At 36.9% G+C, this 14176-nt stretch overlaps 1 protein-coding gene across 1 annotated transcript in view; it reads left to right on the plus strand.

Moving 5' to 3' along the window:
• The window catches only part of DNAH7 (dynein axonemal heavy chain 7), a 261928-nt gene that overhangs the window by 103094 nt on the left and 144658 nt on the right, over positions 1 to 14176 (plus strand). The window contains exons 24-27 of the mRNA XM_040228896.1: positions 1667 to 1776; positions 6687 to 6855; positions 9620 to 9722; positions 9843 to 9970. Of these exons, the coding sequence (XP_040084830.1) occupies positions 1667 to 1776; positions 6687 to 6855; positions 9620 to 9722; positions 9843 to 9970 (510 nt within the window). The remainder of the gene's footprint in view (positions 1 to 1666; positions 1777 to 6686; positions 6856 to 9619; positions 9723 to 9842; positions 9971 to 14176) is intronic.

The raw sequence follows: 14176 nt of genomic DNA on the forward strand, positions 1-14176 counted from the left end.
TCCCTCCATGGGATTTTCCAGGCAAGAGTACTGGAGTGGGTTGCCATTTCCTTCTCCAGGGGATCTTCCCGACCCAGGAATCGAACCCAGGTCACCTACATTCCAGGCAGATGCTTTAACCTCTGAGCCACCAGGGAAGGCCCTATAAACTGAAAACTATAAGACGCTAATGAAGGAAATTTAAGACATGAATAAAGGGAAAGATCTGTGTTCATACATTGGAAGGATTAACATTATTAAAATGTCCATACTTCCCAAAGCAATCTACAGATTTAATACAATTTCTGTCAAAACTCCAATGGCATATTTCACAAAAAACAGAACAATCCTAATATTTTTATGGAAACAGGAAAAACCCCAAATAGAAAAGCAGTCTTGAGAAAGAGCAAAGCTGGAAGCATCACATTTCCTGATTTCAAGTTATATTACAAAGCTAAAGTAATAAATGCAGCTAAAGCTAAAGTAATAAAACCAGTATGGTATTGCCATAAAAACAGACACATAGATCATTGGAACAAAACAGAGTCCAGAAATAAAGCTACATATGTGTGGTGATTTATGACAAAGGAACCAAGAATATTAAATGTGGAAAGGACAATCTCTTTAATAAATGGTGTTGGGAAAACTGGAAAACCACATGCAAAAGAATGAAGTAGGACTGTTATCTTACATCATACCTCAAAATTAATTCAAAATGAATTAAAGAATTGAGTGTAAGACCTGAAACCATAAAACTCTTAGAGAGGTAAGCACCTTGATTTTGGTAATAGGGATTTTTAAAAAAAATTTGACACCCAAATCAAAGGCAACAAAAGCAAAAAAAAAAAAAAAAAAAAAAACCACACACAAGTGGAACTACGTCAAACTAAAGGCCTTTTGTACATCAAGGAAGACCATCAACAGAATGAGAAGGCAACCTACTGAACAGGAGAAAATATTTTCAAATTATATATCTGATAAGAGGTTAAATCCAAAATAAAGAACACATACCATGGGACATGTGGAATCTAAAAAACAAAAGAAAATAAAACAAAGAACAACACGAAACAAGCTGATAAAGAAAACATACTGGGGGTTCCCAAAGGCTGGGGGTGCGAGTTGAGAGGTGAGAGAAATGGGTGAAGGGAGTCAAAAGGTTCAAACTTCCAAGTACAAAACAAGTAATTCAGGGGGATGTAATATGCAGCATGACAACAATAGTTAATAATACTGTTTTGTATGCTTGAAAGTCGCTAAGAGTAGATCTTCAAAAGTTCTCACAGGAAAAAAATTCTGTTACTATGTATGATGATAAATGTTGATTTATTATGATGATCATTTTGTAATAAATATAAGAATGGAATCATTATGTTATGTACCTAAAACTAATATAATATTGTATGTCAATTATACCTTAATAAAATAGTGTTAGCAAACTTAAAGAAAATATGAGAAAGAACAATATATTTTCCAAAGTTCTATGAGAAAAATAGAGGCCAGTGACTTCAAATCTTATCCAAGGAAATTAGATGTTGAATTGTTCTACTGAATGAATTAAACGATGTCTAAAAAGTGAATTTTAAAGATATTTTTTATAGTATGGCTATTATTTATTAAGGAGCTTGAGATTTCATAGTATTTAAATTTTACAGTTTAAGCTAACTTCATTTTATCTGATTTATGTTAGGAAAATAATTTAGAAACGAAGATGATCAATGCTGGCTTACGATATGGATATGAATATCTGGGCAATTCCCCTAGGCTGGTTATTACTCCACTCACAGACAGATGTTACAGGTAAACTCATTAATTTAAAGATCTAATCGGAAACAAAACTTTCACTCATCTCTAGAGCATTTAATTTTTTTAAGGACCAAAATATATCCTCTGTTATCTTTCCTGGACTATTAGTTCTTTTCTCAACTTGACCTTCAATTTCTTTCTCTGCTGACCTCTTCCTCTCGGCTCTAGACCTCTCAGCCCTAAGTATTGTTGGGCAGTGCTATTGCTTTTTTACACTGTTAGTTTCTCCTTCCTTCTTGAAACTTTTTGACTGTTCCTTTGGATCATTTGAGGCATCCTGTTTCATCCCTTGAATTGTGTTTTCATGGAGTGCTTTGTGTCATGCTTCATGGTTTCCTGAATGTTCTCATCTACTCTTAGACTTTTTAAAAAAACTTATTTATTTATGTTTTGGCTGCACATAGTCTTAGCTGTGGTATGTGGGAGGCTTGATCTTTGTTGTGATATGAGAACTCTTAGTTGTGGCATGTGGGATCTAGTTCCCTAACCAGGAATTGAACCCGGGGCTATCTGCATTGAGAGCTCAGAGTTAGCCACTCGACCACCAGGGAAGTCTCTACTCTTTAGGCTTTAACAGCCTGCATCCTGAAGATCCCCAAACCAGTGCCTCCAGCCAAGGCCTCTCTCCTGTAAGGTTTCACCACACACATACTGGTAGATATCTCCATTATATATCTCATAGGTATTTGCATGTACATTATTTTCTGTTGTCCTTCTGAATAATAAAAGACCTTTATTTTTAACTTCCAGTTTCCATTCACCATATTCCAGATTTGTTAAATACTAAATTAAACTTCATTTTTTCATTTTCTTCCAACATAACTAGTTTATTGACTAAACTAGATTGAGGATGCAAGCAGAAAGCAGTTTTATCCTTTTTTATCACTATTCTTTTAAACTTGCTCTATCAAATATTATCCCCATTTATGGATAAAATCTAGGATACTCTACTCTTTCTCGGATATTCCCTACTCTTTCTGGTGACTCTAATATATTAATAAATAGAGTTATTTTCAGATGTTAAAAGTCCATTTAGGTATAAAATCAGTTACTATTTTTCATCCAATTTAAACATCCCTTCCTCCCAGTTCAAGCTTGACTCAAGCTTGTGGCCTGCATTTGGGAAGGTATTGAAAACCTTTTGTCATTATTATCCCTATCCATTGCACCCTCCCCTCAGTAGCCCCTTGTGGCTTCTCCAGTGTTGGAAGTTGATAGAGGAGAGGTGAAGGAAAGGGAGAGGTAGGTTTGCAGGTGACGGGTGTCTTGGGTGACAACTATCTTTTGCTATCTAGTGCCCTCCATGATGGCACAAGTTCAGATGTTCGAGATGTTCCAAGGGATGTTTATGTGGATTTGGGGAAGCCCTCAATCACCTGAACGTCCCACCTGTGGAAAATGCTTTCTCTGGCTGGCTGCTGGTGACTTTTGCTTCAGCCTCTACTGAGGTTGACTACACACAGACCCTCTTCCTGGGGTCTTCTCTGATTCTGCGTGGGTCTACTGCACCTGGGCCCACTCAGCTTAACTCAAGGCTGGCTCCCTACCACTGGGATCTAGATCTTGTCAGATGATACACATGTGTTTTGCCATCAGTAAGAGTGCATCTTTCTTACTGTCCCTGTTTTCTCCTACTCTGCCATCAGCAGAAACTGCAGGCATCCTCTTGACTAAATATTTTAAAGCTCTCAGCTTGGGGGTTTAGTCAAAATTCTAATACAAGCTGATCTCTATTTATATACTGTAACACATTTTTACAACTAATATGTAGGTGAGTGAAGTGAGTGAGTGAGTGAAGTCGCTCAATCGTGTCTGACTCTTTGCGACCCCATGGACTGTAGCCTACCAGGCTTCTCAGTCCATGGGATTTTCCAGGCAAGAGTACTGGAGTGGGTTGCCATTTCGTTCTCCAAGGGATCTTCCCAACCCAGGGTTCGAACCCAGGTCTCCCACAATGTAGGCAAACGCTTTACCCTCTGAGCCACCAGGGAAGCGTAGGTAGGTTTGCCCAAAATTTTATCATCATCTTTACTCACCATGGCTTTTTCCTTTGTCTAATTTTTGGTTTAACTTTTCTCCTTCTGAGGCAATAACTTTTAGTCATTGTTTAAGTGAGGCTCTGCAAGTAGTTAGCTATACCAGTATTTTATCTAAAAATGCCTCTTTGTTGTTGTTTAGTTGCTCAGTTGTGTCCGACTCTTTGTGATCCCATGGACTGCAGCACGCCAGGCTTCCCTGTCCTTCACCATCTGCTGGAGCTTGCTCAAATTCATGTCCATTGAGTTGGCGATGCCATCCAACCATCTCATCCTCCCCCTTCTCCTGCTGTCTTCAATCTTTCCCAGCATCAGGTTCTTTTCCAATGAGACGGCTCTTAGTATTGGAGCTTCAACTTCAACATCAGTCCTTCCAGTGAATATTCAGGACTGATTTCCTTTAGGATTGACTAGTTTGATCTCCTTGCTGTCCAAGGGACTCTCAAGAGTCTTCTCTAACACCACAGTTCAAAAGCATCATTTCTTTGGCGCTCAGCCTTCTTTATGGTCCAACTCTCACATAAATACATGACTACTGAAAACACCGTAGCTTTGACTATATGGACCTTTGTTGGCAAAGTAACGTCTCTGCTTTTTAATAGGTTTATTGTAGCTTTTAATATGCTGTCTAGGTTTGTCGTAGCTTTTCTTCCAAGGAGTAAGCGTCTTTTAATTTCATGGCTGCAGTCACCATCTACAGTGATTTTGGAGCCCAAGAAAATAGTCTGTCACTGTTTCTATTGTTTCCCCATTTCTTTGCCATGAAGTGATGGGACCAGCTGCCATGATCCTAGTTTTCTGAATGTTGAGCTTTAAGGCAACTTTTTCACTCTCCTCTTTCACCTTCATCAAGAGGCTCTTTAGTTCCTCTTTGCTTTCTGCCACAAGGGTGGTGTCATCTGCGTATCTGAGGTTATTGATATTTCTCCTGGCAATCTTGATTCCAGCTTCGTCCAGCCCTGCATTTCGCATGATGTACTCTGCAGATAAGTTAAAATGCCTCTTGCTCTTCATTTTTTCTTGGTCTTCACTAGATTGTTGTTGTTCAGTCTCTCAGTTGTGTCCAACTCTTTGCTACCCCATGGACTGCAGCACACCAGACTTCCCTGTCCTTCATTGTCTCCCAGAGTTTGCTCAAACTCATTGATTTAGTCGATGATGCCATCCAATTATCTCATCCTCTGTCACCCTCTTTTCCTCCTGCCCTAAATTTTTCTCAGCATCAGGGTCTTTTCCAATAGATTAGCTAGGTGTAAAACTGTAGATGAACAGTAATTTCCCCTCAGCTCTCCAAAAATACTATTCCACTGGCATTTATTGCTACTGCTGACTAGTCTGTTATTATAATTAGTAGTTTTATTCCTTTATAAGTAACTTTCTCCATTGTAGTTTTTAAGGTTTTCTCTTTATTGTTGATGTTCATTGGATGTTATTAGATGTGAAGGAGTTTTTATTTATCCTACTTGGGACTTTTTCTAGTTAATATCTTTCTTCAATTCTAGCAAATTTTCAGCAATTGTTTTTAGAATTTTGCCTTTTCCCCATTCTTTTCCTTCTTTTATCTTATTGTTGGCCTCTTTCCCTGGGTGATTTCCTCCTATTTATCTTCTAGTGTGCATAATTCTGGTTCTGTATGTTTTCTCTGCTATTTATTCTGTTCATTGAATTTTCAAAAGTTCAGAGATTATATTTTTCATTGCTAGATTTCCAGTTTCCTCTTTTATGAGATTGACTTCTTTTTTTCCCTCACAATTGTCTGATGTCTATTGCTTTTTATTTAAAATCTTCCTAAACCACCAGGATACCAAAGAAGGCAGAGTGCCATATATACAGTAGCCCTCTCAGACCATTGTCCAACTGCCTAATTGCCTTTGTCATTGCAAGTCTGATTCTTAATTTTGATCTCTCTTTCTGGTTTTAACTGTGAGCTCATTTTAGTAGGATTGTTTCCCCAGGTGGTCTTCCATTTCTCAATTGTGGAGGTATCCATGTGGAACAGTTTTACATTTATCTCTGTGGAGGGCTCTAGGGTTTTCTCTGGTCCAGAACAAAATTTTAATGCTAATTTCTCAGTTTGGTTTCATATGCCTGTCAGTAGCCATTCCCTTCTCCAGCGGATCTTTCTGACCCAGGGATCAAACTGGGGTCTTCTGCATTGCAGGTGGATTCTTTGCCAACTGAGCTACCAGGGAATGGAAATTTGATGGCACCCTTTATGAATGATGTTGATTTCTCACTGGGCACTGCATGGAGTATAAGCTTCCTGTCCCTTCATTGACTCTTCTTTGTCTCCTGAATAGGCTGCTAAAGTAATTTTAGTTTCCATTTACACCCAAGGCAACCTTTCAAATCTTCTGGGTTTAAATAGTGAATCCATTCCAGCTCCTCAGCTTGCTCAGTTCTAAGAACTTTTGTTTCTGTGTGGGTATAAATGCATTTGTGTTTATTTACAAATTCCAAACCAATGTGCACCTCTACGACTTTAGCACCTAATTACTTTTCCAGCTATGCATTGTCTCTTCTTTGATAATTTGCTTTTCGTTCTCTCAAAAATGGTTCTATATTTCCAAAGTTATCATTTTTTATGTAGTATTTCCATATGCTTACAGTAAGGTAATTGGATGGTTCAGGATCAACTGAATTCTCCAGAAGTCAGCATTGAATTTCAAAGGTGAGTTTGTTCTGATTTTGTCACATATACAGCTATTCAGAAGTAAAATATAAAACAGACAAAGATTTGCATAGGTTAGTAGGAAGGAAGGAATTTTTGGTGAGGAAGTAGAAAATTTGGCTCTTGATTTAAATTTTTTCTGAATGTATATAAAAATCACATCATTACACAAAGATTGTTTATTTCTTATATTTCAGAACCTTATTTGGAGCCCTTCATCTGCACCTTGGAGGAGCACCTGAGGGGCCAGCTGGCACCGGAAAGACTGAAACTACTAAAGATTTAGCCAAAGCTGTAGCCAAGCAATGTGTTGTTTTCAACTGCTCTGATGGGTTGGACTATCTGGCTTTAGGAAAATTCTTTAAGGTTTGAGTTTACTCCTCATTTATGATATGATAACTTCTCAGAAAGACTTTTTATAATGAAACATAGTTTGATGCATATAAAAAACTTGCTGTAAGTAGAGTTATATCAAAAGCTTATTTGAGAAGGAGTTCTACCTCCCTCTCAGATAGTAAAAGAATCCACCTGCAACATAGAAGACCCAGGTTCAATCCTTAAGTCAGGAAGATCCCCTGGAGAAGAGAATGGCAACCCACTCCAGTATCCTTGCCATAGAATTCCACGGACTGAGGAGGCTGGTAGGCTGCAGTCCTTTGGGTTGCAGGGTGGGACATGACTGAGCTGACTAACACTTTCACACTTTCTACCTCCCTCTTCAGTCCTTGCTTTATAAAGGGTCAGTATTCCTGATAGTAATGAATGAGTGGTATCCCTTCAATACACTGGACAACTAGAAGTTTGAGAACCATTATTTTAAGTGAAAGTCGCTCAGTTATGTCCGAGTCTTTGTGACCCCATAAGTATAGTCCATGGAATTCTCCAGGCCAGAATACTGGAGTGGGTAGCCTATCCCTTCTCCAGTGGATCTTCCCGACCCAGGAATTGAACCTGGGTCTCCTGCATTGCAGGCAGATTCTTTACCAACTGAGCTATATTGCATCATGTAAATACTGAGTTCTCTAAAGACTTCATTATTAATGAGTTATGATTCAATAATTTACTTTTATAGACACATTCTATTTAATCTTTTTGGTGAACTTGAAATCCTTGTTTTTTCTTATTCTGAGTCAGACTCCCACTCTTATGAGTTGGTAAGGTTGCAAAAAGGGGAGTGAAAGACATAAAGTCCCTGGCTAAGGTCACTGAGTAACCTTTGAACATCTGGTCATTTTGATGCTCTGTTGCTATAGTTTGTTGTTCCTTAAAATATTAGGTGGCACAGTTGAACACAAAATTATCCATGTGGGATTGTGAGTTCCACTTACTTGTTTTTTTAATTTCTATTTTTGTATACTTTGCAAATTATAATTTAATGATTCTTTAATCCTTAATTTTCAAAGATAACTCCAGAAAAAGTTAACATTGAAAAAAATACTCAAATCATTTGTGTACCTGTGACTGATTCGTGTTGATGTCTGGCAGAAACCAATGCCATAGTGTAAAGCAATTGTCCTTCAATTAAAAATAATGTTGATGTATGGCAAAACCAATACAATATTGTAAAGTAAAAAAATAATAATAATAAAATAAAATCTGAAAAAAATCAATAAAAAAATTACCAGGCTGTCCCACAGTATAAAAACATTATAAATAAAGAACAAATAAATGTGTTTTAGGATAAAATAACTACTCACACTAACAAAACATAACAACCCTACCCTATGAGTAAACTATTCCTGACTGAAATATGGCCTAGTCATTTTATAAAAGATTTGGAACATCAGAAGTTTCTATATTTGTGACACTAAAACAATTAGAATAATAGTAAAATAAAGGAAAATATTATAATAAGTAAAATATGAAGAAAACCTTTGAATGATCAGTAGCTATTTCAATCATCCTCTATAATGATATACAACCTCACTGTAATCCTTATTAAAGAAATAACCAGCAAATCTAAAAGATTTCCTGTGTACTTTAAATAGCCATTATATTCCTAAATGTTTCAAGAAAATTCTGGTATGCACTAAGTTTTCATAATATTCTTAATTCTTTGATATAGATTCATATATTAAAATATTGTTTTGTTATTGATAAGTATTGATTATATGGACAATTTATATTAGGATCATGCTGAATAATGGGGGTACAAAATTAGAAAGACAGAGATCTTACTAGAACCTCACAATCTGTATAACTCTGAACACGTGAATTCATAAGCATTTTGTTCTCTGTGATTTCTAATCCTTTTATTATATCATGTGTTAGATTTCTAAGTCTTAGAGTCTTCACTAAATAATGAAAATGTACTATTCTTTGACATGCATGGTGTTCATGTTTAATCCAGTGTGTTTGAATAGATGGAACTGTACACAAATCCAAGGTTAGCCACTGTTAGATATGTGGCATTGTACTAAATACTTAACATCTTATGTGACATAGCCTTGGTTTCCTTGTATAGATGATATATACAAAGTGCCATGCATCATGTCCTGCGTATTATAGGTACTTAGTGAAATACACATACATACATACACAATCTAGAGAATGTACATTCAATAATCATTTTTTCATTTTTAAAAAATTTAATTTGAATCTGGACTCAGCTATTCAAGTCTGACTTTCTAGTTTTTACTATGACCAAATGGCACATAGTTACTTTTGAGGTAGCTGTAAGTTAGAATTGTAAGCTGGGGCTTCCAATGGTGTTAGCTGGTCATTAAGGTACTCAGGTTACAGGGTAGTCTCATTGACAACAGGAGTCACCTTATTTAAAGGATTATTACAATCCATTCTATGGAGTCCGTAAGGAAAAAGCGAATAAAATCAACTTGTAACTAAAAAATAAGAAGGGCTTTAAAATTATAGATATACATCTAAATGCCAAAAAATACACAGAGAAAGTAAAAAAGAAAATCAATTGGAAAATTTTTCAATTCATCAAACTCTTTATTCATGCAGAATAATGAATTGGTAATAAAAGAGTAAGCTGTCTTTAAAGATAAAGGTGAATAAGCAATTTCCTTGATAGGATATTAAATCTGTGAGGAGATGAGGTGAAAATACAACATTTCAATGTAATATTCAATCAGATAAAATTGAAAATTTTCATTACTCTTTTCTCCAGGGACTGTTATCTTGTGGTGCCTGGGCTTGCTTTGATGAGTTTAACAGAATTGATTTGGAAGTGCTGTCTGTGGTTGCTCAACAAATTCTTACTATCCAAAGAGGTAATGGACTAGTTTGTCTCTGCATTGTGTGTAAACAGTAGAAATATAGGACATAATGAATGGCACGAGTCCCCTTTATATGTGGAATTGCTAAGTCATTTCATCCTTGATTACCCACAGGTATTAATGCAGGTGCTGATTTACTAGTGTTTGAAGGAACTGAATTAAAACTTGACCCCACGTGTGCTGTCTTTATAACAATGAACCCTGGATATGCTGGACGATCAGAACTGCCTGATAATCTAAAGGTACAGAAAAGGCAATTATATAATCTGTTTCCTTGTTGTGGTTTACAAAGTTAATATATAAAAAGAACATGCTCTTCTTGAATTTTACATAAAACATTTTTAGATGTTATATTTTAGACAACTGTTTTAGAAAAACTTTAAAGCTTTGATTACCTTTAAAAAATATGCAATTTCTAGAACTTCTATTTTAAAACTGATGATAAGTATAAAAATTGGAAAACATAGGAAATATTGGGAAAGGTACCCATTCTACTGTTTACTATATGGTATTCCTCAATATTAAATGTTGAAATCAGACAACTATGAATACTGGGGGAAGGTCTGTTCATGTTAATATTATAATATGGGCATTTTTGTATCTTTATGAACATGATTCAAACTGAAAATAAGTTTATTGAACTGTGTTTACAGTTTGAATTTAGGTTGTATTTAACTTTCCTTCTTTATAGATAATACTGCAATGGGAAATGGGAAATTTTTACTTAAGGCTTTTCTCTATTTTAAGGTATTTCATTAGGAGATTCATAGGACCAAGAGCTGTGTTACTGAACTGCCTTCTAACAGAGGTTGAAACAATTTACATCCTATATCAATTTTCAGTTCTCCTTAATACGTAGCACTGTTTGTTTTCTTGTAAGAACAAAATAGCTAATTGACTAGACTAGAATCTTCATTAAAAAAAAAAAAAAAACTTTGATTATTAGTGAAATAAGACCTTTCCCCCATATCTTTGTTAGACCTTTTATATCCTTTTCTGGTGAACTGCAAGTTTATGGCTAGTGCATGGAGAAAAAAGGTTGAATAATAATACAGTGGTAATTGCAGATCCAAAACCGAGTTTTCTGACTCTAAATCCTACATTCCTTCCATTATTCACATTTTTAAAATGACAGCTTCTTAGATGAGGTGAGGTATTTTTCTTTTCCACCAAAAAGACTTTTGATTGGACCAACTGCTGCCAAGAATTTTTGTGGTATTTCTATTCCTTGCACTTTTCTTTGCTTGATGTGATGTTTTAGTACTTTGCCTTTGTGAAGGAAGGTATGATTTAAAAATGGAAATTGGTAAATCCTCCTTCATCTAAGAAGCATTTTGTGCCTTTTTATTCCAATACACATTTGGAAAAAATATACATTCCAATATACATTGGAAAAAAGCAAAATGACTGTCTGAGGAAGCCTTACAAAGAGCTGTGAAAAGAGAAGCAAAAAGCAAAGGAGAAAAGGAAAGATATACCCATTTGAATGCAGAGTTCCAAAGAATAGCAAGGAGAGATAAGAAAGCCTTCCTTAGCTATCAGTGCAAAGAAATAGAGGAAAACAACAGAATGGGAAAGACTAGAGATCTCTTCAAGAAAATTAGAGCTACCAAGGGAACATTTCATGCAAAGATGGGTTCAATAAAGGACAGAAATGGTCTGGACCTAACAGAAGCAGAAGATATTAAGAAGAGGTGGCATGAATATACAGAAGAACTGTACAAAAAAATTTTCACAGCCCAGATAATCACAATGGTGTGATCACTCACCTAGAGCCAGACATCCTGGAATGTGAAGTCAAGTGGGCCTTAGGAAGCATCACTACAAACAAAGCTAGTGGAGATGATGGAATTCCAGTTGAGCTATTTCAAATCCTGAAAGATGATGCATGAAAGTGCTGCACTCAACATGTCAGCAAATTTGGAAAACTCGGCAGTGACCACAGGACTGGAAAAGGTCAGTTTTCATTCTAATCCCAAAGAAAGGCAATGCCAAAGAATGCTCAAACTACCACACAATTGCACTCATTTCACAAGTGAGTAAAGTAATGCTCAAAATTCTCCAAGCCAGGCTTCAGCAGTACATGAACCATGAACTTCCAGATGTTCAAGCTGGTTTTAGAAAAGGCAGAGGAAGAGATCAAATTGCCAACATCCACTGGATCATCGAAAAAGCAAGAGAGTTCCAGAAAAACATCTATTTCTGCTTTATTGACTATGCCAAAGCCTTTGACTGTGTGGATCACAATAAACTGTGGAAAATTCTGAAAGAGATGGGAATACCAGACCACCTAACCTGCCTCTTAAGAAACCTGTATGCAGGTCAGGAAGCAACAGTTAGAACTGGACATGGAACAACAGACTGGTTCCAAATAGGAAAAGGAGTACATCAAGGCTGTATATTGTCACCCTGCTTATTTAACTTCTATGCAGAGTACATCATGAGAAACGCTTGGCTAGAGGAAGCACAAGCTGGAATCAAGATTGTCGGGAGAAATATCAATAACTTCAGATATGCAGATGACACCACCCTTATGGCAGAAAGTGAAAAAGAACTAAAGAGCCTCTTGATGAAAGTGAAAGAGGAGAGTGAAAAAGTTGGCTTAAAGCTCAACATTCAGAAAACTAAAATCATGGCCTCTGGTCCCATTACTTCATGGCATATAGACATGGAAACAGTGGCTGACTTTATTTTTGGGGGGCTCCAAAATCACTGCAGATGGTGACTGCAACCATGAAATTAAAAGATGCTTCCTCCTTGGAAGGAAAGTTATGACCAACCTAGACAGGCATATTAAAAAGCAGAGACATCACTTTGTCAACAAAGGTCTATCTAGTCAAGGCTATGGTTTTTCCAGTAGTCATGTATGGATGGGAGAGTTGGACTATAAAGAAAGCTGAACGTGGAAGAATTGATGCTTTTGAACTGTGGTGTTGGAAAAGACTTTTGAGAGTCCCTTGGACTGCAAGGAGATCCAACCAGTCCAACCTAAAGGAAATCAGTCCTGAATATTCATTGGAAGGACTGATGCTGAAGCTGAAAACTCCAATACTTTGGCCACCTGATGCAAAGAGCTGACTCATTGGAAAAGACCCTGATGTTGGGAAAGATTGAGGGCAGGATGGTTGGATGGCATCACCGACTCAATGGACATGAGTTTGGATAGACTCCGGGAGTTGTTGATGGACAGGAAGGCCTGGTGTGCTGCGGTTCATGGGGTCGCAAAGAGTCAGACACTACTGAGTGACTGAACTGAACTGATACATTTGGAAAGCTCTTTTGGTGTAATTTTTTTATTCACTCTTGCTTTTCTTTTATTTGGTAGGATTGATCTGAATATATAAGTATTCGTAAAGGCAAAATATCTGTGAGCATTTAATCAGTAAAAAACGGGGGCCATCATGGGTTGAGTCTGTTAATGCCCTGTGTGGACTCCTCCATGTTTTATTTATTGTGCATGTTGAAACAGTGGTGCTTGGAGTAGTTTCTTTCTATTTTAGGTCAAAAGCTGTTCTCAAATTCTAATAGCTTTTTGTTGTTTTCATTGTTCCTTTTGTGCAGTCTTCTTGGTTGGTTAGAGCTGCTATAAAACATTTCTTTTCAAGTACATCTGGAAGTACCTAACAATTTGGAAAAATGCCTTAGCCTGAAATGAAAGATATATAGATAAAAATATATGGGCTTCCCAGATGGCACTAGTGATAAAGAGTCCATCTGCCAATAGAGAAGAAGCAAGAGACAGAGGTTCAATCCCTGAGTTGGGAAGATCTCCTGGAGTAGGAAATGGCACCCCACTCCAGTATTCTTGCCTGGAAAATTCCATGGATTGAGGAGCCTGGCAGGCTATAGCCCATGGGCCTGCAGAGTGTCAGACATAACTGAATGTCTGAAAACTATCTATTTAAAGCCTGCTGAGACCCAGAAAGTGTTTTCATGTCTTCAGGATCATCCTTGGAGCTTCCCTCTTCTTCACCCAGTGATTTCAGTCAGTTACCAAAACCAGTTTGGTAATTCCTGCTGTTCCTGGCCAGTGCTATGGCCATGCCTTGCTGCCACTCCTCTTTAGTGTTCTCTTACATGTCTTACTGCAATGGTTCACCTATCACCGTTGTGATAGCTCTTTCTCTCTATATATATGATGTGTATATGTCTCACATATTCTTAAACATATATATATATATATATGTATATGTATATAACATGTTCTTATTCCGGTCATCAGCTTATGGACACTTGGGTTGTTTCCATGTCTTGGCTCTTGTAAATAGTGCTGCTGTGAACACTGGGGTGCATTTATCTTCTCAAATTAGAATTTTCATTTTTTTCCCCCAGCTATATGCCCAGGAGTTGGATTGCTGGAGCATATGGCAACTCTTTTTACTTTATGGAATACCTCTATACAGTTTTCTGTGGTGGCTGCACAAATTTACATTCCCACCAACTATAAA

The sequence above is a fragment of the Oryx dammah genome, unplaced genomic scaffold, assembly GCF_014754425.2.
Source record: "Oryx dammah isolate SB20612 unplaced genomic scaffold, SCBI_Odam_1.1 HiC_scaffold_27, whole genome shotgun sequence".
Taxonomy (NCBI): domain Eukaryota; kingdom Metazoa; phylum Chordata; class Mammalia; order Artiodactyla; family Bovidae; genus Oryx; species Oryx dammah.